At 44.7% G+C, this 24815-nt stretch overlaps 1 protein-coding gene across 4 annotated transcripts in view; it reads right to left on the minus strand.

The window, feature by feature from the left end:
- LOC148028540 (uncharacterized) overlaps window positions 1-24815 on the minus strand; it is a 162838-nt gene that overhangs the window by 100275 nt on the left and 37748 nt on the right. For 3 of the 4 annotated variants that reach the window (XR_015692502.1, XM_087688820.1, XM_087688821.1), the window contains exon 6: window positions 16932-17170. Coding sequence is in view for 3 of the 4 variants with exons in the window: in XM_087688820.1 (XP_087544946.1) it covers window positions 16932-17170 (239 nt within the window). In the remaining variant the exon portion in view is untranslated. Of the gene's footprint in view, window positions 1-2282; window positions 2461-16931; window positions 17171-24815 lie in introns of all 4 variants that reach the window. The other variant, XM_087688823.1, reaches the window with a different exon arrangement.

The following is a 24815-nucleotide window of genomic DNA, read 5'->3' on the forward strand; positions in this document are numbered from 1 at the left end:
GCCTATCACTGTCTCATACAAGGCATAGATACTCCACTGTATCTCTACGGGCACATCAATGTTTTGCATTCTTCTCATGAGTCTAGCACGTGGCACTGTGTCAAAGGCCTTGCGAAAGTCCACAAAACAGCAATAGATCTTTTTCTTGAATGCCTTGCCTTCTTCGATGATTGCCCTCAATGTAAAGATATGATCTAGAGTTGTATATCCCCTCCTGAAGCCAGCCTGGCCTTTTGATCTCAGGCCATGCATCTCGGCCCATTCACTCAATGCTTGTTCCACGATAGAGCCAAATATCTTGGCCAGCATGTGTCCAATCATGATAGTTCGGTAGTTACTAGGTGGCGCGGGGTCTCCACTCTTAAAGAGCGGCACAATAATATGGTCTGACCAACAGGTTGGAAATCCCTCACAAACTGCCCTATTAAAGACGTGAGCCAGCGTTGGTGCCAAAATATCACAAGCATGCATGAAGTGTTCAGCCACTAAATCCTCATGATCTTGGGCTCTTCCATTTTTCAGTTTCCATATGGCATTCCTCACTTTTTTTTCTGTGAAAAATCTGCAATTTGCTGGTCTTGAGGTTGAGGGGAGTGGCAAAGGCTCTTGGCCAGGAATATCATAGAGTGTGCAAGCATATCCATGCCAATCATCCGGTCTAGTAATTTGTAGGGGTGGCTGGTTCTCGTGCATCTTTTTCCATGCTCTCTTGCTGTCCTACCCCAAGAACATGGAATACATTTCTGTTTCTAGTTTGCTCAAGTATTCCCGCTTCTTTTTGCGTACCAACCGTCTGAAGAGAGAGAGAGAGAGAGAGAGAGATTAATGTCTACATAAGGGCAATGCGAGCTATGAAACAAAATCCAAGTACATCCATGTCTAATGTTATCTCATCAATAAGGTGAAGATTATATTAAAATAAGTAACGGCCCTATGAAACCATGTTAAGAATAACTTTACGATGGGACTATGCTAGAGTAGAACCATGTCTAGCGTTGTCCCAGCAGTAGAAAGGAAAGGAAACCCAAATTTCAAAACAATGTACAAAAAAATGTGGTGGAGACAATAGGCTGTAGTTGACCTTAGGGTCTGCATAAGATATCAGCTATGATACGGTCCCTAACTGCTCCAGTTAAATTCCTACTGCTGAGTCTTTGGTGTCTTGTGATAATGGCTCTATCTAATGTGACTCCTGCAGCAATAATCAGCACTGAACCAATGCTATAGATATCATAGCTAGAGTTATTTGTACATGTAACTCTGTTTCCCGCAGGGCCTGAATCTCTCCCAAACCATCATCCCTTTCTATTTATACCTTGTATTCCATATTTTATTCTTCCATCGTAAGAGGGTGCTTTCGAAAAGTGAACAATTCTTGTGCAAAGGCATAGTCCATGTAGTGCACTTGGTGATATGGATGTCATGGCGGGACAACAGTCGTCATGTGCTTGGTAATTATCACTTGTAAGGCAGCAAATGGTTGCATAAGGTCTGTGGCACAATATGCCAATGTGTCTCATCCTCAAGCTTAGCACTGGCTTAGCAACCCCTCCAAACCCTTCAAATAGACACCTAGTGCTACTGAAGCTTTTATCTATCCGAAATCTAGACTAGCTGGAGCCCCCATACTACGTCACCCTAGACTGGTCCAAAATTTTTCATGTGCACACAAATGCTAGTCTCAACATTGTAGGTGTAGTATTCACCCGGCCTGACCCCAATCACAATATGGATCACTCTATTTGTTACTCTAGTAGACTACATGAATTTTTCTGAATGCAATTACACCACTATAGAAAGACAAGGTTTGGCAATTATATATGTTTTTCATAAGTTCAGGCACTCTTCTAGGTATGCAGTTCATAGTGCTTTGACAGGGAAGCAAAGGTCACTTCCACATACAAAAACAGAAAATTTAAAGATTGGTTAACCTTAAAAAGCTAGTAATTGAACACTGATTTGCATTGGTAGAGGGACCCTTGCCATTTCTTCTGCTAATGTGGACTTCTCCTAGAACATGGGTGGCTGTAGCTTCCTAGTCCGGCTCGTCAGAGGGGGGAATTCCAGAAAGCGGTGTTTTAGTGGGGGCAGCATTGCCTTCTCCAGAAATATCTAACATTCTCCTTCAGAGTGTTTAGAGATTGACCCAAAACACCGATATCCATGAAGGCTTTCACATCCTCCCCATAAGAATTGGTTCTCTATCAAACTATTACTTGTTTGTTTGACTTTATTTTTCCTTTTTGTGTGCACAACAAAGAAAAAATACTGATTCTACTTACTTTAGATGCTCCAAAATCAGCTAACTTAACAACACCATCAGAATCCACTAGCACATTTCCACCTTTAATATCCCTATGAACAATCCTGTTTTTGTGCAAGTACTCCAGACCTAAGAGTAGTTGTCTTGTATAAACTCGAACCAATGGCTCACTGAATCTTCCAAATCTTTCTAACATGCTGTAAGCATTAAAATTTTCCAGGTCTTAAAATAAGCATACTATGGAAAGAAATCAATATGAGATTAGAGACTGACATGCTTCTGACAACAGCTTCTATACTAAACCATGCAATGACTTCCTGGAACAAAAAGATTAGAATCTGCCAAATTGTCCAATCCTATATGGAATTAACTTGAAACATGTGAAGGATAAGTCCTGCAGGGTCACAATACTACAGTTTGTTGGACAAAGAAGGGTTTTGTGGTTTGTATGTCTAGGATTGTTTTTCAGTAGTGAGCGCTGGCATGCATATATGTTGAGTGAACCTTGGAGAAGATAGAAAAAGTGCTAAACTCATAAAGCATATTACTCTCAATGTGAGCCCATTTCTAACAAGAGAAAATTGTGTTTCACTATGTGCTCCTGCAGTGCATCAGAGCATGCACAACTGCCTGGCATTTATGGGAGGCTAGATGTAGTCAAGCATTTGAAACCATTTCGCCCGCCTGTTCCCCTCCTGCGACAAGCTGTACCTCTCCCCCCCCGCCAGCCTGTCACGCCATCAAGCTGCCTCCCACAGCGCTGCCCACGCCCGTCAACCCCTCCCGCCCTGGCTCTGCCAGTAAAACCTCTCTGCATCCCCCCCCGCCCTGGCTCCACTCTGACGCCCAGCCCCCCCAATCCTGCGCTGTCTCCTAATCAGATGCCCAACCTGACACTTTCCTTTTGCCCCCCATTCTGCCCCCTCTATTGCCCCCTCTGTGCTTCCCCAATCTGACGCCCAGCCCCTTCACTCCTGCGCGGTCCCCCGTCCCATTCAACCGGTAGCTCCAGGCCCCTCACCCGCGCGACTCCAGCCTAGAAACATCTCTCGTGGCGCCCAGTGCTTCCATCATCATCAGAAAACAGAAAAGAACCCCCCTGCCCCCCCCCCCCCCCCCCCCCCCCTTTCCGACAGTTTCAGCAGTGTGATCGGCACGTTTCTCAATAGGGATGCAGAAAGGAAACCTCTAGTCAGACGCCGGCACATTCTGCGAGTGCCCCCCAGTCAAACACCTTGCGCATCATCCTCTCTGAGGAACAGCTCTTAGTAGTCCATGCCACAAAGCTGGAGTTGAAAGAAACAGCAATCTTTGGTCAGGATCTTTGATCAGGTCCTTGGACACTCCCCATCGAGGGCCCAACTTCGGGATTGGCTCCGTTCCACGCTGCACATTGGCACAGCGCAGATCGCGGAGGCAGCCCTCATGGACCAAGGGATCTTCATGGTTCGACTCACCTCTGCGGACGCAGCTCGTGAGTTACTAAAGAGCTCACTCTATGCCTCCACAAAGGGGGTCATTTACATGGTTCCCTAGTATAGTGGCTTCATAGTGGAGACATTTGCTCTCCATAACAGATTTCACAGATATCCAACCACTTTACCTTTCCCCGGACTAGCAGTAGAGTATTGCCAGTTAGTGGAGAACTTTGGACAGCTCTTCGGCATAGTTCTTCTTGCCTCCTTCGCGAATGCAATGACAATTGCAAGAGTCCCAAAGGTACGAGTGGCCGTGAAAGACATAAAGAGTATACCAAAGTTCTTGGAGATTGAGGCAAGAGGCCACTCCTTTAGGAAACAGGTCATTGTGGCTGGGCAACCAAGGCAGTGCCTGTGTTGCCACGACTTTGGGCATCAGGCAACAGATTACACGCGCTTTGGAGCCAAGGCTGTTCCACCGACAGGCCCGCAGGTGGACGCTGACGGCTTAACACGGGTCCAGAGACGACAGAGAGGGAGACAGCAGGGGGGCTGCAATTAGCTCCTCAGACACAGCCACGGCAATAGGGAGCAGGAGGGCGAGTGACGGCCCCCTGGCAGAGCACTCCGCAGCCCGCCGGTAAGACTGCAGTCCCCCACATTCACCACCCGCGCCATAGGCTACCTCACCTGAGATCCCACAGCCCCCACACCCACCCCTCCCCCACCTCCCATGTATCCCCCATTGACCCTGGCCCATAGCCCCCCCCATCCAGGGCCACCAGCCCCACACCCACCATGTACCTCCAGCCATCCCACCATCCCTCGATCTTCTTCTCCCCCACCACCTCCCCTGCTGAGCACCCCCCCTGATCTGCATCCGGTACAAGTGATCCCCCCCGGCCCACCCCCCCTCCTCCCACAGGAGGTGATAAGCCACACATGCCTACATCCTCCTCGCACCAACAGTCTTGCCCTCTCCACATAGCCACCAACTCATCTGTCTCTGCTGCCCGTCACACTTTCCTGAGACACGCGCAGTTGTTACCATAGGAGTTCTTCCGCAATGGCCCATGGAGGTGAAGAGTCACGTGGCGGACCACATCTCCCAGTGGATGGGAGAAGATGGACTAGCACTATTTGCACAACAGTGGCCAACTTGCATGATAGACATTAACTGGTGGGCTGGTGCCGAGGTCCCACACTTGAGCATTATCTTTCAAGCCCCTCCACAGTGGAGAGCTCCGATGGATGTGATCGAGTGGCCCCTAGCACGGGCGGCCCATTTTTACGAGTGTACAGAGTCACAACTCTTAGCCTCTAGCTGATAGATGCATTGGTGGTACCACCTAGAGCATCTATCACCCCTATGGTCCGCCCGAGGGCCACCATGGGGGACTGGAGTTCGTCGTCCAGGCCTACGGCAAAGCGTACTCGCATGCCCCATAGTTCTTCCTCCTCATCAGTAGCTTCCACACCAAACAGCTACCTGTTCGGTCAGTCATAGGTTTCCCCATGAGCTTACACCTTGCATCTTGGAATGTAAATAGTCTCCACTACAGTGGGGCACGTGGTTTCAGGAAGTTGATTGTTCGGCAGGAGTTGTAGTCGGCCCTTGCTAGATGGATAGACATCCTACTTCTACAGGAGCACAAGCTCACCCCCACCCAAGCCCATCGGGTAGGGAAGATTCTCCTAGGCAAGTCACATACCTACTGGGAGTACGCCATCGGTGCCCACGGCAGGAGTGGAGGCGTATGCACCTCTATTGGCCCGAGTCTTACCACCTGTGTACAGGATCATGGGGCGATTGTGGCAAGGAGGGTTCTTTGGATCAGGTTGGATATTGGAAACTCGTGCCTCTAAGTCCTCAATGTCTATGCCCCCATTGAGGTCAGGTCATGCAACAAGTTCTAGGTGGAGATTGCAACAGGACTCCCAGAGGTGGACTCGTGGATTGTTGGAGGAGACTTCAACAACTTGGAGGCCTTAGAGGACCAGCAGGGTAGAGGCAGAAACTACGAAGGCATGGCTAGGGAGGAGCAGGAGGCATGGGAGGTCTTCCTACTAGCAATAGGAGCTCAGAATGCTTGGAAAGACCCAGCTTTTCACAGAAGGGAAAGGTCGTTGGACTTTTCGTGGGGATACAGGCGGTCTAGAGCGGTTAGAGAGTTTCTATGTGGGGAAGTGGGATTGCTCTCGCAGAGGCGAGATAGGGTAGTTGACTGGCACCACTCTGTCCGATCACTGCCTAGTTCTCCTGGCACTTGATCCCCCAACATCTTCCCTAGGTACACAATCCTGTGACTCAATCTACAGGAGGGAGGAGGTGAAGAGACAGATTCAGCAGATTTGGACTAGGGAGTGGGGCAGGAGGGACCGGATCACTGAGAAGGTCGCAGAGGTCCTAGCCGAGTCGAGCAGGATCTGCCAAGAGGCAACCCTACAGGCCAAGCAACAGAGCTGGGAGGAGGAGAGAGCACTCCGGCGGGGCCTCGCAGCCACGCAAATATTATTATAGGAGACACCACAGGATCCTATCCTCCACGCACAGGAGGTGCGCGCACGAGCGGTCATCACCGGCCTAGAGGACAGGTGCTCGGAGTTCTCATTCCACATCTCAGCAGCCTTCTAGGCGAGGAAGGGGGACGTGATGTGCAAGGAGTTTTTTCAGACACACCAGCCCCGCACTTTAGGAGAGTAGATATGCACCCTTCGGGATCAGTATGGGAGGATTGGTCTAGCCCAGACGAGGTGATGGAGATTGCCACCGACTACTACAAACGCCTTTTCTAGCAGGAGACAGCCTCAACCAAAGGACATCGTTGCAGGGAGCAGGTCCGGGATCGCATCCTGTCCCTCGTCACAGAGGAGATGGGATGCTCCCTCCTAGACCCCTTCACAGAGAAGGAATTAGAGGAGGCTTTCCACAAACAGGATGGGCAGAAATGCCCAGAAGAGAATGGCCTTTCTAAGGCCTTCTTCACTAACTACTAGGAGGTGGTGAAGGACCCCTTAGTGATGGCCTTCCAAGAGATTTTCACATCAGGACAGATGCCAAGGAGTCTTTTGGCAAGCCTCATCAGTCTTCTCCCCAAAGGGGGAGACCACCGGTTGGAGCTTTTCCAACGGAGACCAATCACTTTATTGTCGGTGGCCTATAAGGCACTGGCAAAGATGATTGGTAGGCAACTACGCCCTGTGCTTCCAGACATCATTCATGACATACAGACAGGCTTTGTTCAAGACAGGACCATCCTAGACAATGTATTCACCTTCTTTGAGGCAACAGAGTGGGCTCAACACAGTGGACAGGGACTGGCTGTACTACTCCTGGATTTCGAGAAAGCCTACGATAGGGTGGACTAGGATTTCCTAGAGGGCACCATGGTGAGGTTGGGCTTCCCCCAGGCATGGATCCGCGGGGTCTCCGCACTTTACAGATCGGCTACCAGTAGGGTACTCATAGGTGGCAGGCGAGGAGAGGAGTTTCGGCTAGATAGATCGGTTGGGCGGCAGGGCTGCCCCCTGGCCCCGTACCTATTCTTACTCTTTACAGAGGCAATGTCTCACTTTCTTAGATCATGTGTGAGCAATTTACGTGGCCTTTGACTTCCAGTGAGAGAGAAGACAGAGTTGTTAGACTCAAGAGTATGCAGATGACACAGCACTCTACATAGAGGACGATAAGTTGATGTTGGAGAGAGTGAGACTGGCTCTTGAGGTGTTGTGTATTGCAGCGGGAGCGAAAATCAACTAGCGAAGGTCAATTGGTTTCCTTACAAACCTAGAATCTAGTACAGAGTGGGACGTCCACTTGGGATTTAGATGGGTGAGCAGAGGGCAGCCTGTCCGTTATCTAGGGTTCCAAGTGAGACTCGAAATCACCCCTGCCCAATAGTTTCTTCCAATTCTGGACTCTATTCAGAGGAAGTTGACCTACTGGAGTACTGCTCGCCTATCCCTAGCAGGCCGAGCCCTGGTGGTGAACCAGGTCCTCCTAGCGACAGTCTGGTACATCGCCTCGTATTGGTGCTTCTCCTCATCATGTGTAGTGCAGCTTCGCAGCCTAGTGCGGAACTTTCTTTGGTCTAGGTCAAACGGTTCCAAGGATTCCCGGGCCAAGGTGACATGGGCGACCATCATCCGGCATTGGTAAGAGGGAGGGCTTGGGATCATAGACCCAGAGTATCAGAGTATGGCCCCCTTGGGCAAGCTAGTAATCCGCGGTCTCACACCAAGAGGGCGGACCTAGAAGGTCCTATTGCACGAGGATCTTTAGGATTGTAGACCAAGGCTTGGCGGAGAGTGGAGGCCATCCCTGACATGGATCTTAACGACAGCCTAGATCACCCCCCCCCCACAGATCCCCCTTCCTACGCAGCTTACTCCGTGTGTGGCAATACTTCCATAAGGCCCTAATAAGAGCCCCCCACGTTGCCAGGAGAAGATAGACCGTTAGTCGGTGATCTGGAACCCCCCAGGTCAGAGATCGGGAAGGGGCACAAATTGGCGAGTGCCCCCACATCTAGTGGGCTGGTTGGGAGACCCGGCTTGTACCATCCGGACATGGCAGGAGGTGTACAAGATTGTGGACAAGATTGTGGACATGGCAGGAGAGGAGTGGAGTTGAGGAGAAGGGAGATAGACGTAACAATACCTCAAGAGTGGCTTGCTCCCCCAATACGAGAGCCAATAGAGCTTGGGGAGGTATGGGCTGCTAGGTTTTCACCAGCCGGTATCCCCCTACAAGTGGCAGGTAGAGTGGGCACCGCTCCACCTGGGACCTTCTTCACTGTGCAAGAGGGGGGGCGTCTGGCCCTTGACAAAGGGCACCAGCAGGATGAGGGGATAGTTGTTCTTTCATGGAGGAGGATTCAGGTGATTGGCCTTCAGGGGAAGACATGGCGGCTGGACCCTTATGTCTTCTGGAAGGAGCTCACGGAGTGGCGCCTCTAGATCTGGGAGGGCAGGCCACTTGATGAGCTGGAGTGGGATTCGGAAGAGTGGCTATGGCCGGCCACTGCGGTCGCCAAGAAGCCACCGAGGTTCCTGGAGTACACCACCAGGATTGGCACACACGTACTAATGCAGGAGGACATGGATTGGATGCCATCACGTAGCAAGCATTGGGCGGAGCATAGCATCACGGAGCCTTTCCGACGAACCTTTTTGGCGGCATCTATGGGATAGCTAGAAGCCGAGGAGGGTATCGTATTTCTTATGGTTGGTGGCACATGGAGGCTTGGCGGTAGGAAGTTGGCTAGCCCAGATGCAGAAGGAGGAAGGTTGTAAGCGTTGCACACAGCAGTCTCTGGAAACCCCAAAGCACTGCCTTTGGTCGTGTAAGGCAGCGCAGCTCATGTGGAGAGGAGCATGCCGCATCCTTTGCCGTATTGCACTCGCCTTGGATCTCATGGGGAAGTTTCTGCTGGCAGGCAATCAACCACATCCGTCACCTTCTGTATGAGGCCGGGATGCAAGACACCATATTCATTATTGAGGTGAGGTCGTGCGCAGTGGTCGGTTTGGAGGCTCTACCCATCCGCCAGGTACTAGAGCCCACACCAGACCGCTCTGAGGTTTGGGAGATCATAGGGAGTCTTACTGGATGGCATATCTGGAAGGCATAGTGTCAGGAGGCTTTTGGCGGAGAGAGACTTTCAGTACTTTGAAGGCTCTCACTCATCCCATTTGTTTCATGCTATGGAAGAAAGATTCACTGCAGGCAGGCATTTCCTGGATTTCATGGTCACATGCATGTACCCCTAAGCGCATGGGTGGTGGAGCTATTTTGGATGCAGAAACTCATATGCTGGCTCTTCGTTGGTCTCTGTTTCGTGCCATGTGTGTGGATCATCACCCGTGGACCATCATAGCCCGTTTTTTTCTTGAGGACAGCGGCCTCCGCCAGGGTAACACACGGCTTCGAGCCTCATGGTGGCATGTCCTTAATGCTGACGCTCGATTTTCCAGTCCCTCGTCCTCTTTGTTACTGCACTTGGTCGGCTCTTGGAAAGTGGTGCTCCAAAAGGCCCGTTGGCATCCAGTAGGGGACCGCGTGCAGGCAAATTCTTTTCAGCTGGAATTGTTGCCGGTATCCACATTACTTTCATGGGAAGATAAACATCAGCTCAGACCAAGATTTAACCGCATGGCCCGTTTGGGTGTGACTTCGATTGCGGATGCTACCCTTGCCACTCGCAATGTCCTTGCATCATTTCGGACTGCTAGGAGACTTTTCAGGATCCCGCGCGGATACCGTGATTTATGGGGGAAGCTTTCCTCGGAACTTCAGGGTAGGCAACCCTTTCCTGCCCTGGCTATGGATCGCCCTTGGCAGGACTGGGACCTTGCAGGCCGGTTGAGTCTGGAAAAGGCCTCTACTAATCAGGTGTATCATCTTCTCATTAAAGATCACCAATGGTTGGGTGTGAAAGTTAATACTGTTTGGGGCCTGCGGAAATCACTGTCATGGTGGCAGGCAACGCTGATGGAGGGATGGCAGAATAAGACACCTTTCAAATGCAAGGTCTTTCTGTGGCGGGTAATGATTGGTGGTCTTCCTCTTGCCTCGGCCCTTTCCAAGCGTCGAATCTCGAATGGCACTTGCTTCTTCTGCACCACTTCGGCGGAATCGGCCCGACATCGTTTTCTTTCTTGCCCGCTCGCCAAGAATATCTGGTCATTTTTGTCACAAATCTGGCACGCGGTGGTGGGGTCCTCACTGACTCCCTTCGATTGGGTTTTTGTGCGCCCGAAGTATCCCACACCGCCGCCGTTACATATGAAGATCTTATTCCATTTTTTCAGATACTGGGGATGCTGGCACATTTGGACCACCCGAAATGCTTTTCTCTTTGATTCGGCTTCTAATGTACCGCGACATATTGCAAGGCTTAAAGGGCTCTTGCATTGGCAGCTAGATCTCATCAGGCACTCTGACTTGCTCCCTCGGGAGGATTTGTATTCCTGGCATTTGGCAATTGCCTTTGGGTCCTTGCCATGATTGGTGTAACTTTTTAGTACCCTAGTCCGGGGATTTCCCACACGTTGGCCTACGGCCCTCGTGCCTCTTGTACTCGTGTAATCATGTAATCTTGTACTTTTTTCGTAATTAATACAATTACCTTTTACGAAAAAAAAAGAGACTTTCAGTACACGTGACCTTAGCAAAGCTCTGGACCTCCATCATCCACTCCCTTTGCGGCCGATGGGACCAGGTGCAGGGCGAGTCCAAGGCTCGTCAAGAGCTCCATTGTCATTTCATGCACACTTGGGGCGGCCAGGACCTCTTTTTCGTGATGGAGGCAGGCATCCCTAGATGGGGATACATTCCCCCTCCATGGCTTCTTGCTCCTATCCCCCCTAGACTGCCCCGAGAGGCTTGTACATCTGATATATCTGTGACTCTGCATCAGCTCCAACTAGTCTGTTGAGCATGAGCACTTCCTTGTATTCAGTGTTTTTCTGAAGTAATATAATTAGCCACACTTTATTTGCAAAAAAAAAAGTCAAGCATTTGAAGTCATAGACCCAAATTGGGCATGCCTACCTAAGTACCTCTTGAAACTCCGCCATAGGTCTCCATGGAACCATATGTACTAACTAACCATCCATGAACAAAGGGATGCGTTGCATAATATGAGCACGCACTTCATGGGAGCAAAAAAGGACCTCAAAAAACCCCTCGGGCCATCATAAATCTCTTTCATGAGAGGGGCCTACACTTTCCCTAAAGCATCATCCTGACACACCTCCACACTGACAAGCATAGACTGCAACCAAGCACCTAGTGATCAAAGGAGTCCTTCCTGTAAAGTAAAAGATGGCTGCCCTGTCATGAAAGGCAGCAATCTGCTGTAGGACCAAATCAGTTCCCATAATAGCTACCACATGTTCCCCTTCCGGTAAAGAACTCGCTTTACCCTCATTGACATAAGCATATTCAGACATAAGATTATTGGCAGTGGCCAGCATAAACTGAAGAGACTCATCAGTCTGAGAACATGAAGCATGAACATTTGGCTGAGGCAAATTCGGGGCGCTCACAGCTGGTTCATCAACCAACATCTTGCAACGTTTCCCCATCTCATCCCCATCCATTAACTGCCCAAAATCTTCAGCTGACGAATCACCATTTGATTCAGCCAAATCTTTATCATCACCATTCCCAATATACTGGTCCAGAAAGGCCATATCCATACCAGTAGAAATCTACAAATTCTCCATATCTAAGCTTTATGCTTATTACACAATTTATCCAACCCTGACTTTCTATCACAGATCAGAATTGAATCTGTCACCTTCTACAAGCCGATGTACTTCAAGTCTTCTACGCAAATCTATACTCTGCACACTATTTGTTCAAGCCTTCACACAATCTCTCTCACTCACTCTCAGTCTTACCCGAGAGTAGAACAGGACATCACAAATTGAATTTGCATAGGTCGAAAGGGGAGCCACAATCAGTAGTCTGATGACCTTCTAGCCAGCCAACAATTGCAGGAACACATGCGAGCTCCTTGTACCATAGACGCAAGTATCCAACACCAGACGAAGGACTACTTAGTGGCAGGGGATGCAAGAAAAAGGTTGGGCAGACAAGAGAACGCATGTCTCCTGGATTGCCCTTTCTCACAGACGCAGGTCGCAGGTCGCTTCTTGGACTAGGATGACTGGCCACCTCTCTCTCACGCTTGGGCACTTAGGAACAGGGACCCACGGACCTTATGCAAACGGCACACAATGGTTTAGGTCGGTGCATGAGGAAAGTCGTGACAGGTCGCCATTATCATCGACAATCCACCACTTTATGTATGACGATCAGCCTGTGGAAACAGTTAGACAATATGTCTACCTCGGGGTCACTTTCAAAGGGCCACAGTTTTCATGGAAGGAGACTTCAAAGGCTAGGCTTGCACGGGCATATGCAGCTTTGGGTACTCTACAGTGGCAATGTGCACACATATAGTTTCAAGAGCCTCGTACCAAATTGTGGCTTTTTGACACTTTAGTTATGCCCACACTATTCTATGGGGCAGCCATTTGGGGCCCAAGCCTTTATCATACTAGACGGATGATACTTATGGACTGTGATGGACTAGAAGCACAGCATTATGATGGATGGGAACATATGGAAAGACTGCTGATCATGATGATAGAACATATGATAAGGACAAAAGCCTCAGTACCACAAGAGATCATCCGAGCAGAATTAGGCACTGCACCCATGGTAGTTGAGGCATTATTCCAAGCAATTACTTCCCTCCAGAGGATATGGCAGCTCCCTAAAGACCAATATCCTAGACTAGCTTTGGAGTCTTCAAGACAGCTTGCAGCAGAGGGAGATAGATAGTATTGGTATGCACATATGAGTACGTGGCTGAACTTACATGGCATGAGTAGAGATAGACTGCCACCGTTCAATTACAGCCTACTGCCCTACTTTGAGTCTCAATCTTGCAGAGCTAAATAGTGTGATCAGAGTAGACATTGCTAAAGTGGAAACAAAAAGGACTTGGTCCAAGTCCCCCTTTCCCATTAGGCACAAAAATGGCACAATACCAATGTCACTTCTTGCAGCTTTCTCATGATGGTTTCATAGTGAAGCCGAGATACATGGATGCTCAACTTTCCCACGAACTCCGAGTTGCTACTGGTCAAATCCACACCTCATCACATCAACTAATGATTGAGACAGGTCAATGGAGCCATGTTGCAGCCAATGAGAGGATGTGCTAGCTTTGTGGATAGGAGCCAGAAATGTCGGAGCACTACATTTGTAGATGTATTGTATACTATGATATTCGAGGCCGCTGTAATTGCCTCTTTAAGTGTTAAAATATGCGGGATCTAGAGCATGGCAGATGCGGAAGCTATGGAGGTTGAAAGAGGAAGAAGAAACTCATGAAGACATTGACCCTGACAAAGACAAATTGTCACATAAGTGAATTAGGTTCCAAGATTGAGACTTGGACTCATAAACACAATCTTGTGTGTGTACAGTGACATAGACACTTTACTGGAAAGAAAAGAGTATTATCATTGCAATAGAAAAAGAGTGCAAGTACAATGCTTTATAGGAATTGAGTGGTGACACTTTCTCCTACTGTGCATATGGGATTCTCGTCCTGAGCCCTCACTGCTCCTTACAAAGGGACTGAAGTAGGTGTGATTGCAAATATCTCAACACCCCTCCTCAATCACAACCAGAAGTACAAAGCGTATAGAGGCTTTAGTCAAAGCGACACTTGCAAAGTGTTGGCACACCATAAACATGGCAAAACACCAAAGATTGTCACAGGAAAGGCTAAGTGTGGGTACCACAAACATGATGGTCATCCAAAGGCTATAGCAAAGGCCTCACAAAGTGTACAGGTGCTTTAGTACAAGGCTTATTTGAGGAGTTTATAAGTTTATGTTTGAAGCACTAGGGCTAGGAAATGCAACTAGATAGTCCTTCTCTTGGTGGTCTTCTTCTTCTTCTTTTTCCTTTGCTCCGTTTTCCACTTATTCTTTGACTGCAACTAGATAGGCCTTTTGGGACCTTTTTCTAGCGTGGCAGAACTTCTTGGTGTATCAGGTCCTTTTGTAGAAGTCACAGAAGAGCTGATCCCTCTTGCTTGTGTACTTGTTGCCAACATACAATGCATGTTCATCTCTAGAGGTGCTTGGTTCTTTTTTAGTTTTTAACTTATTTTCCTCCTCTAACAGTGATGTCTAGATATCAACAAGTTCAGGGTTTGGTATATTGATTAGAGTTGTTGATACATTATTATATTCAGGAGGCAAACTCTTAAGTAGAACAACGATGCAAACATCTTCTTCCATTTTAATGTTGATTCTTAGAAGTTGGGTTAGAAGTCCTTCCATGTAATTCAAATGTGTGGCAAATGATGTGTTGGACTTCATTTCAAGCTTGAAAAACTCAATCAAGAGACCATACTTTGATGATTTAGATTGTGCACCAAACAAAGTATCAAGTCTCTTCCATGTATCCTGTGAAGTATCACAGTTATCCACATGGTAGATATAGCTATCATTTAGCTCTAGTTTGATAATGGCCTGAGTCTTATCATCGTTCTTTTGCCAAGTGACAGCAAGGTCCGCATCACGAGGCTTATTTTCTTTTCCAATGGTAATGGCCCAGAGGCCCTTCTTCATCAGGATGAGTTTGGTCTGCCAGGTGTGAAACTCGACTCCTTTGAAACGAGCAGTTGGAGAGTCTTTGCCCATGTTAGATGGCTGGAACAGCAGCAAAAAACTTCAGAATTCTGAGATTTTATCAGTGGAAGAGCAGATTACAGTGTATCAAGAGACACAAGTAATGACAGTGTGAAAACACACTATGTGACGACTATGCCTGAGTTTATGTCGAATTCGAATCTTCTTAGTTCAAAGACATTGCTCTTCCATCTTAATCCACGTTCTTCCTCTCCTTGATTTGATGTTGGGACAGTAGATCAGAGTGGCAGTGGTTTGTTCCAGGTGGCAAGAGAGAGAAAATGATGAGATTTTTTAGCTTCAGTGAAGTTTGGCTATGGCTTCCTGGATTAGAGTTTTGACCCAGCCCTAGTTTTTTGCTGATTGTGGGAGCTACAGTGGATCTTTTTTTTTTTAAATTATGGAAATGAAGCTCTCTTCATGCTCTACCAAAGCCCCATGATGATGGAGATGATTGATGACGGATTTAAGCGCGCAAGGCGGACGACAACAGCATGCGCATTTTGCGACAGTTTTCGACATTTTCTCCAATGTTGGTCTCAGCGTGCATGAATCTAGACGATTTTTATGATAGGACGGAGTGCCTTGACCTAGGAAAAACCTTCATAGAAGGAAGCTCTGGGAGATGTGCCTTGGTTGAAGAGATCTCAGCCCTCCAAGTCAGGTAGGTCCCGCAGGCTATGGCAGACACACAGGGCAACAACTGTGAAGAATCTCAATGCTGAGTTTGAAATGGCCTAATGTTGAACTCTGAGGTGACAAGGAGGAGCTCCAGGAGCAGGCCAACACTTCTCCAAAAGAAGGCTTGTCGGGATCTCTTCTGGTTGAAGACATCTAAGGGCTTGAAGCGGGATAGGTGCAGGGTGGCTATGGCTGCCACAAGGTCAAATGGAGAGGAAGGAGTAGGAGATGAGCTCCTAGACTTAACCTGAGCTAGAATGAGCTCAAGCTGAGCTAGATGAGAGTAGAATGGAGCTAGAGGAGCAGTGCCATGCCTGACTATGCTCTGATACCATGTTAAAATATGCAGGATCTAGAGCATGGCAGATGCAGAAGCTATGGAGGTTAAAAGAGGAAGAAGAAACTCATGAAGACATTGACCCTGACAAAGACAAATTGTCACACAAGTGAATTAGGTTCCAAGATTAAGACTTGGACTCATAAACACAATCTTGTGTGTGTAAAGTGACATAGACACTTTACTGGAAAGAAAATAGTACTATCATTGCAATAGAAAAAGAATGCAAGTACAATGCTTTTTAGGAATTGAGTGGTGGCACTTTCTCCTACTGTGCATATGGGATTCTGGTCCTCAGCCCTCACTGCTCCTTACAAAGGGACTGAAGTAGGTGTGATTGCAAATATCTCAATATTTAGGAGGGATTTGGACCACTAAGACGGGTGATGGACTATGAGGACCAAAGATGTTTGGGCCTTTTCTTATTGGGCTCCAGCGGTGCAAAGCAGTATTGTTACGGGATAGGAGGCGACCCTAGCCTCCTCCACCCCTCTAGAGAACAATTATAGACTTTTTCAATGTAGCTAATCCCCCAGATGCTGCCACCCCAAACACTACATCTCCTACTGATAGGCATCGTCGAGGAACATCATCAGGCGGCATCACAGTTGATAGAGCTACAGCATTACGCAAAGCACGACACCCTAGAGTACCTACTCTATTGAGCCTACCAACACAAAGATCAACAATCACTTGTCCTTTGAGTTCCTTAAGTGCTACAATCATGATCAGCAGCAACTAGACATCCTATGTTTTGAATAACTTTGTTTATTACTCTACATGTCAAACCCTATATGAAATGTCCTTTGGGCATCACTTTGAAGCTCTTTTGACTTCAACAATGGCTTAGGTACTACAAGTAGAGATGATCAAAGAAATTTATGAGATGGTGCTAGATTTTGTTAATGACAGGTTTGAATACACTCAAGAGTCTCACATTACTAAAGCAAATAAATGGCAGCCAAAAACATGGCATTTATTCAACAAGAAATGAAAAGCACCTTACCTTTGGATAGATCCCCCAGAAACATATTCTAAGAATATATAAAGGTATCCTGATATTTCATCTTTGTCCATGTCAATGTATCCTACAATATGCTTATACCTCATGTTTTTGTACAAGGAGATCTCCCTCTCTAAAGTAGCCAAGTAGAAAGATTTTTCTTGGTCATTAGTTGAGTTACCAAGCTTTAACTGCTTCACAGCCATGAGTTCTCCTGTAGATTGGTTAAGCCCACAAAAAACCTGAAGCAAGAAAAATATGAGAATGATTTTATCAATTTAGGAAAAATGAACAATCAACTACATGCCCTCATCTTCATATGTTTTTTTTCAAAATGTGTATTCTCATGTACTCTCCTTCATATTTTCTTATACATGTCTTACACGTGCTTGAAAACAAGGAGTATGCATTGGATTACTGATATAGCAAGTCATTGATGAATTCATAGTTTATTGTGATGGTCTCCTAGTGAATGATAGAGACACTCTATTAACTCGATCATGCAACCTATCAATGCAATTTAATTCTTTGTTAGAAATTATGTGTAGGATCACAAGCTTAATTGCATGCAGTTTGATGGGCATGTGTGGAACTTCCAATACACTTAAGAATAAAACTACCTAAAATATTCAATCAAGAATTCTTCAATGCACTCCTATGTTTTTCTTTCCTCTTGTTGCCAATCCTTGCTCATCAAGAACCAAATTGCTTAGTAAAGCACAAGAGCCAAGTAGAGGAGAGAGGGTCAAAGATGACAAGTGGAAACCATACACTAGCATTGATTGATTGAGATGCTAGTTAATAGTAGCTATTGTGGGTACTAATTCACGTTGTCCAATTTGTCACACAAATCACATAGTGGGGGGACTTGCTTGAGCTACCGTGCCAAACACACACAAAACACACAAGAGGAAGCTCACTCAAGAACACAAGAAGAGAGATGGAGGCCAAAAAATTTTCTTGCTCGTTTTTTTTCCTTTTTCCCCACACAATACAATGTACCCAAAGTATAGATAAGATACAACATAAAAGACAGGGCCTACTAAGTCAAACAGTACATAACTATACTAATCAATTGGTACAATAACTATTACCAACTGTAGGTAGGTGTAACTAACCAAGTATAATAAGTGATAAGTCAGTATCCATGTGAGGATCATAATGACCACTAATCTGCTAAGTATAGACGTGCAGACCTATCTAACTAGGGGATCCATTATCAATGTCCAACAGTGTTGAGCTTGCCATCTCATCACTCCCCCTCAAGTTCAATTGCATCTTTGTAACTCCAAGTAAGCTTCAAAATTTTCAAAGCTTCACTACCCCCAATACCTTTGTGAAAATGTCAACTATCTAATCTTGTATACTAACATATACCAAGTCCATTTCTCCAGCAAGTACCTTCTCTCTTACAAAATAGTAATGCACCTCAATGTGTTTTGTTCTAGCATGGAGCACTAGGTTCCTAGCCAATTATAGACTACTCATGTTATCATAGGAAATAACAACTCGACTATCTCCCTACACATCTAAATCACCCAATAATTTTTGCAACCATACCACTTCACATGCTACCATAGCAGTATCTCTATACTCAGCCTGTATACTTAATAAAGCAACCATTGGCTGCTTTTTGCTGCTCCAAGTAACTACTGCACTACCAAGGGAAAACATGAATTCACTATTAAATCTTCTATTAGACTTACTACCAATTCAATCTACATTTGTGTGCCCAAACACCCATATATCATTACCTACCCCATTAAAAAATCCATAATGCAAGGTAGACTTCGCATATCTCGATATGTATATGACTGTATCCAAATGACGTCTCCTAGGTACCTACATAAACTAACTCACGAGTCCAAAAGCATAGCTCAGGTTTAACCTTGTAATTTTTATATAAATCAGACTCTCTACTTTCTTCCTGGACATAGTAAAATCTTCTATCTTATCCCCAACATCAGTACTTAACTTTACATTTTGCTCCAATGGCACTGAAAGAGACTTGCATGCCATCATATCATACTTAGATAATATATCCAAACCATATTGTCTTTGGGACACACATATACCATCAACACATCTGATCACTTCAATACCAAGGAAGTACCTCAGCTCACCTAAATCCTTCATCTTAAACTTTTGTTTCAAAAGGCCGTTGACATTAGTAATCGCATTGTCATTATCTCTTGTAATAATCAAGTCATCCACATAGATGACTATGATAACAAAACTTACATAATTCTTTCTCACATAAAGTGAGTATTTGCACAACTGAAACATAAAAGCCAATGTTAACAAGATACTATCCAATCTTGTTAGACCATGCTCTAGGTGCTTGCTTTAGCCCATAGAGCACCTTCTTTAACCTGCACACGTATATGAGATGCTCTAAATCCTCATAACCTCTTGGCTACTCCATATACATCTCTTCTTGTAAATCAATTATCACTATGCAACAAGGTATTCTTCACATACATTTGTTAAAAATCCAACCTTTGCCTGTTACCAAAGTAATTGTGTGTCCAACAGTTGCCATCCTAGCAAATAGACTGAATGTCTCTTCATAATCTATACTAGCAACCTCGTCTTATATCTACTAATAGAATCATCTATATTATACCTTATTTTATAGACCCACTTGCAACCAATAGCTTTATTTTCCTAGGGCAATGATACCAGATTCGAAGTCCTGTTGGCCCCTCTAATATAACCATCTCCTCATCCATTGTTACATCCCAATCAGCATGGCTAATAACCTTCTCAAAATAAGTGGGATTAATATCCTCAACTACCTTTACCATATAAGCATAATGATGAGTTGCATAACTCTCAAAACTAAAGCTTTTAACAAGGTATCTCACCCTACTAGACTTGCATACCACTGGATCACTCAATGGAGCCTTACATTACCATGTGATCTCTGTACACTTGGTATCCTGATTGAAGGAATACCAAGCGCATTATCTAAGCTCTCTAAGCTACTAGAGTCTCCATAAAAACTTGCATAACTAGTAGATGTATTATTTTCATTTGATACTTTCTTCACCCCTTTGTCATTACCTACACACTACATGAGACACCTAAAGAAGTTGGGCTGCTTCTTAGTCTCCAAGACCAACGACTAATTGTAGTTCTACTATCAGATGATGTCTTTAATCCACTAAGAGTGTGATTCTTGCTTTTCTATCAGCACGTGACTATCATGATCATCAACATCATCCAATGTATCTACACTAGATATACCAACTGCTCATGTCATAAAAAATAACATCCTTGCTCGCCTGAAACTCACCAGTAATAGGGTTATAATAACGATATCATTTCTACTCAGTAGAGTATCCAATGAAAATACATTTTTCAGCCTTTGGGTCCCATTTTTTTCTTAACTCATCAGGCACATGAACATATGCAATATAACCAAATACTTTTTTAGTGTAATACATCAAGTTTCTCACCTATAAAACATTCTTCAAGATTCATACCATGAACTACAGCTGTGGAAAATGAGTTCATAATGTAGAGAGCAGTATGAACAGGCTCAGACAAAAAATGCTTGGGTATATTTTTTTCAACAATCAATCCCCATGTAGCTTCTGCAATATATGTCTATTTTTCCTTTCTACAAATCCATTTTGTTGTAAGACCCTATATGTAAATTGTCGCTTTATCCATGAGACCTAAAAAAATCATTGAACTCATTAGAGAGGTATTCTCTCCCTCCATCTAACCTCAAAGCACTTAACTTTCAAGCTTGTTTCTATTTTAATAATAGCCTTGAAAGTCTTAAAATGCTCAAACACTTCACTCTTTTTCTTCATAAAATGTACCCAGAGTTTTCTAGAGCAATCATCAATGAATGTGACAAAATACTTAACTCCCACTAAGAGATACATTCTTGCTTGCATCATTGTCATGTGAAAATAGTTGCCTTGCATACTTCCCAAACTAATATGCTTTATAAACTTTATGTAATTCTACAACTCTAAATGTAGGCAACATGGTAACCAACCCTTTGGATTGCATTACTTTTAGCCTTTGTAGATTTGCATGTTCAATACGTTTGTGCCATGTTTCAATGTCTGTGGCCATACCGTTGTCTTAGCACACATAGCAGTATTTATAGTAAGAATTTCAACATCCAAGGTAGACATATGGCCAACTCTACTTCTTTTTGCAATCAACTTATACTTATTATTAAATTCTTCAACAAAACAGCCCTTCATATTAGATCTAACCTACAACCCTTGCTCTACCATTTGACCAATAGATATCAAATTCGTTGTGATGGATAGCACATATAAAGCATCTGACAAACACTTTGTCTAACACTTTATCTAACTATCATGCAAGAACAAAGAAACTTTTTCAATATGTAAAATCGGATAACACAAATTATCACCTATCCCTATATTACCTAGACTTTGTAAATTATGCATCTATCCAAATCATTTAGTATGCCTGGTCATATGATTAGATACACCCTAATCAACATACCATACATTATCACATACCCCCTTTCCTATAACAACATGCATCATATACTACATGATAAAAAAGGCTCATTTTTTTCATCATTCTATCTTGAAAACGATGCATAATTTCTTTAATGCAACTTGTTACTACGAATATCATTCTTCTTATCAAAACAATGGGCTGCAATATAACCAATTCTTCCACACTAATGGCAGACAATACCAAAATTGCTAGAACCTCCGTTTTGCCATCCACCTCCTTCTCTAGAGCTCCCCCTACCTCTAGAATCGACATGGCCTCCCAAAATCTGTATATCTCTAAACTGTTGATTTAATTTGTTTTGTTGGTTACTACTAGCACGACCCATAGCGCGATCTCTTGAAAAGAATTTGTCACATCCCCTTCCTAAACTTAAGTAAAATACTTAGATCTATTTACTAGTTATTTAAGATGATTCACCCTACATGTTGATCTCTTCAATGATCATGAGAGAGACCAACTCGTCAAAATTTAGAATCAACTTTTGTACATACAAAGAAGTAATAAAACATTTTCAAGCCTTCCCATTATTAAGTATATCCATAGTAGATGAGACCAAATCATCATTATCAAGCATTGCATTAATAGCTGCTAAGGCATCTGCAATGCTTCTCATCTTCAAAACATACTCATTTATAGATATCTTCTCTTTCTTTAAGGTATTCAACTCCTGCTTGAGTTGAATCTTCTATGCCTTTGTATTTACTAAAAACATATTTTTGAATATTGTCCAAGCTACATGTGAAGTTTCTACATTTCTGATATAACCTAACATAGTGTTATCAATGACTGCAAACAACATATACATCACATTTTTGTCTTTTGCATTCCATTCTTTCCACACCTTTCATTCCTCTAGACTTACTTTCTCTCCCTCTTGCTCTCTTTCTCTCTCTTCAACTCATTCTCATCTCACCTCTTAGTTTCATTCATTACAAGTGGTATCAAAGCATCAGGCTTTGGTCCTTTCTTCTTTCTCTCTTTTTAGATCCCAAAGCCCTAGTTACTCAGGTTACAGGTACAGGTAGAGCAAAAATGACCACAGTTAGTCTCAGCTTTTTGGAGGAAGCAAGAGCTATGGTTGGAGACTCAAACATATCTGGAGGTAAAATGGCTAACTTGGCAGGTCAGCACTTCTTTTCATGGAAATTTTAGGCGTTCAAGGGCAAGTTGGAGATTCACGAGTTTAGGGGAGGAAAAAATCACTCTTCCCCAACAAGCTTTTCCCTAAAGATCCCATGGTGGAGTGCTCCCAAATCCTTTCCTCCTACTGCAACCAACCTTCAGTCCCAACATCCAGCTACTCCACAAGCTTCCAAGAGTGATTCTCCACCTGTTAAGCACCCTTGTGGTGGCTAGACTCCAGTCCACGTGGACAACAGGCAGTTTTTCATAAAAATACAGCACATTTTGCACTGAGCTGCCTATTGCCTGCTCCTCAGTCCCTGCTCCTTTCCTACTGGTCCTGGTGCAAGGAGCCTTGGGGCATACAACCCCCCCCCTTCTTGCTCGCCTCCTTCTTGATGAAGCACCCTACTGTACACTGTTGGAGGATAGCCATTAAAGCTAAGCCCAAGCTCTTAATTCAGCCAAAAACCTCTGAAAGCTCAGTCCTCAAGAGATCCTTCACCCCTTTTGCCTCCTTTTAACCAGATTAAGGACATGAAGCTCAGCATGCATGGGATTCTTGTGGGCAGCCATGAAGACTCTATTGAAGCTTTCCATTTTGAGACTAAATCTCAGGAGCAAACACGAGAGCCCCATCATCAGTGGAAGCATCCGAATGCTTGAAGTCTTTATCCATTGGAGTGCTTCAACCAACTGGACTTGCTTGATGGAGCAATTGGCATCATGATGGGTTATGCTTCAACTATCTTCCCCAAACACTGAAGAGGTATATCAATCTGATCTTAATCTCTCATCTTAATCCACCCACTTACTGAGCTTAATCCTTTTTTTGGAGAGATTAAAGGTTACATAGACTTTATTAGTTCAATCCCTTGTTATATGCATGTGTCCACTGAAAATTAATACCTCGTTTGCCTCCTAATGTATTGTAACTAATCCTAAATCAATTGTATTTGCTTACATTAACCCCCCTCTTTATCTTGTGTCTCTTGGATTAATCTCAAGTGAGTAATAGACCTTTGTAAATGGGTAAGTAGTGGCCAAAGTGAGTCACTGGACTGCCAAGGTAATCCCTATCCAAGCTCTTCTTCATCCTTGCATCTCATGAAACGACCCAATGTTTCCTTTGTTAGAATATCAAGCTCCGGTTACTCTTCAGTCAGTCTATCTTTATGTGAATGACCGACATTAGCTAGATATAGCTGTACACGTGTGTGACATTCAATAAGTTGGTGTATTCAATGACTTAACCATAGTTAGTCTTGGTTAGTCATACCTGTGTGTGTAAGTCTCTTTTAGTTGTATGATGGAAGAATAATGAAAGAAGAACAACAATGAGCTAAGGCTCATCTCTCCCTCTCTTCCAACATGCTATCAGAGCTTGAATGCCTGAAGCCTCAAGGCTTGGCAGTGGCCATTTGACATCAAGACGTCAGATCTGAAGAAAACATCATCAAAGGAGACTGTGCCTGCAGCCCATTTTTTTTGCAGAAGCTATATCTTGCTACAGAAATGGTTTTTGGAGAAACGGCCCCATTATTGCTCCTGACCGTTTTGACGTGGTCTACAACTTTGCAGAATAATTTTTTTTCAAATTCCTCATAAATTTTGAGATATTCAGCATAGACCTGTGCAGACTGGCTGTTTACTGTAGTAAACAGTAGGTGATTCCGGGGCACTGGTGGCTTTCATCCTAACAATGTATATGCTCTTTTTATCATGCATTTGAGCATGATATTGGAGTGTTAAATGCTCAGTTTTGGAGCTTATTTGTAGATTGGAAACAGTGAACTAGTTGTTGTCCTGAATTTGGAAACAATATACCTACAGGGTTGAAGTATCTGTGATGCTTATTTGCTACAAATGCTTGGATCATACCACTTGAGTGGTAGATGCTTTTTGGGATATTGTGAGTGCTGAAATTCCGAAGTTTGAACTGATTTGTTGCTGGTTATACTAGGGTATTGACTGGTTATTGTCTGTAGGAAGGATACCTATCATCTTCACTTGACATACATGCAATATATTCTAACTGTTTGGACATGTATCAACTCCTGCATAGAGTGGAAACTGAATGAGATGTTTTGGGGCTGTTTTGAGGTCCGAATACTCTTCTTTTAACATAGAAAATACTGCCGGTTACACCAGTGGGTTGGCTGTGTTTGGTACTACTACTTGCATACAGCACAAACATTGATACTTGTATGGATATAGTTTTTTGCTGGGATGTTTTGGCACTAC

This window comes from Lygodium microphyllum, chromosome 11 (genome assembly GCF_053477565.2).
Source record: "Lygodium microphyllum isolate KBCC chromosome 11, Lygodium_microphyllum_v1.1.10, whole genome shotgun sequence".
NCBI lineage: Eukaryota > Viridiplantae > Streptophyta > Polypodiopsida > Schizaeales > Lygodiaceae > Lygodium > Lygodium microphyllum.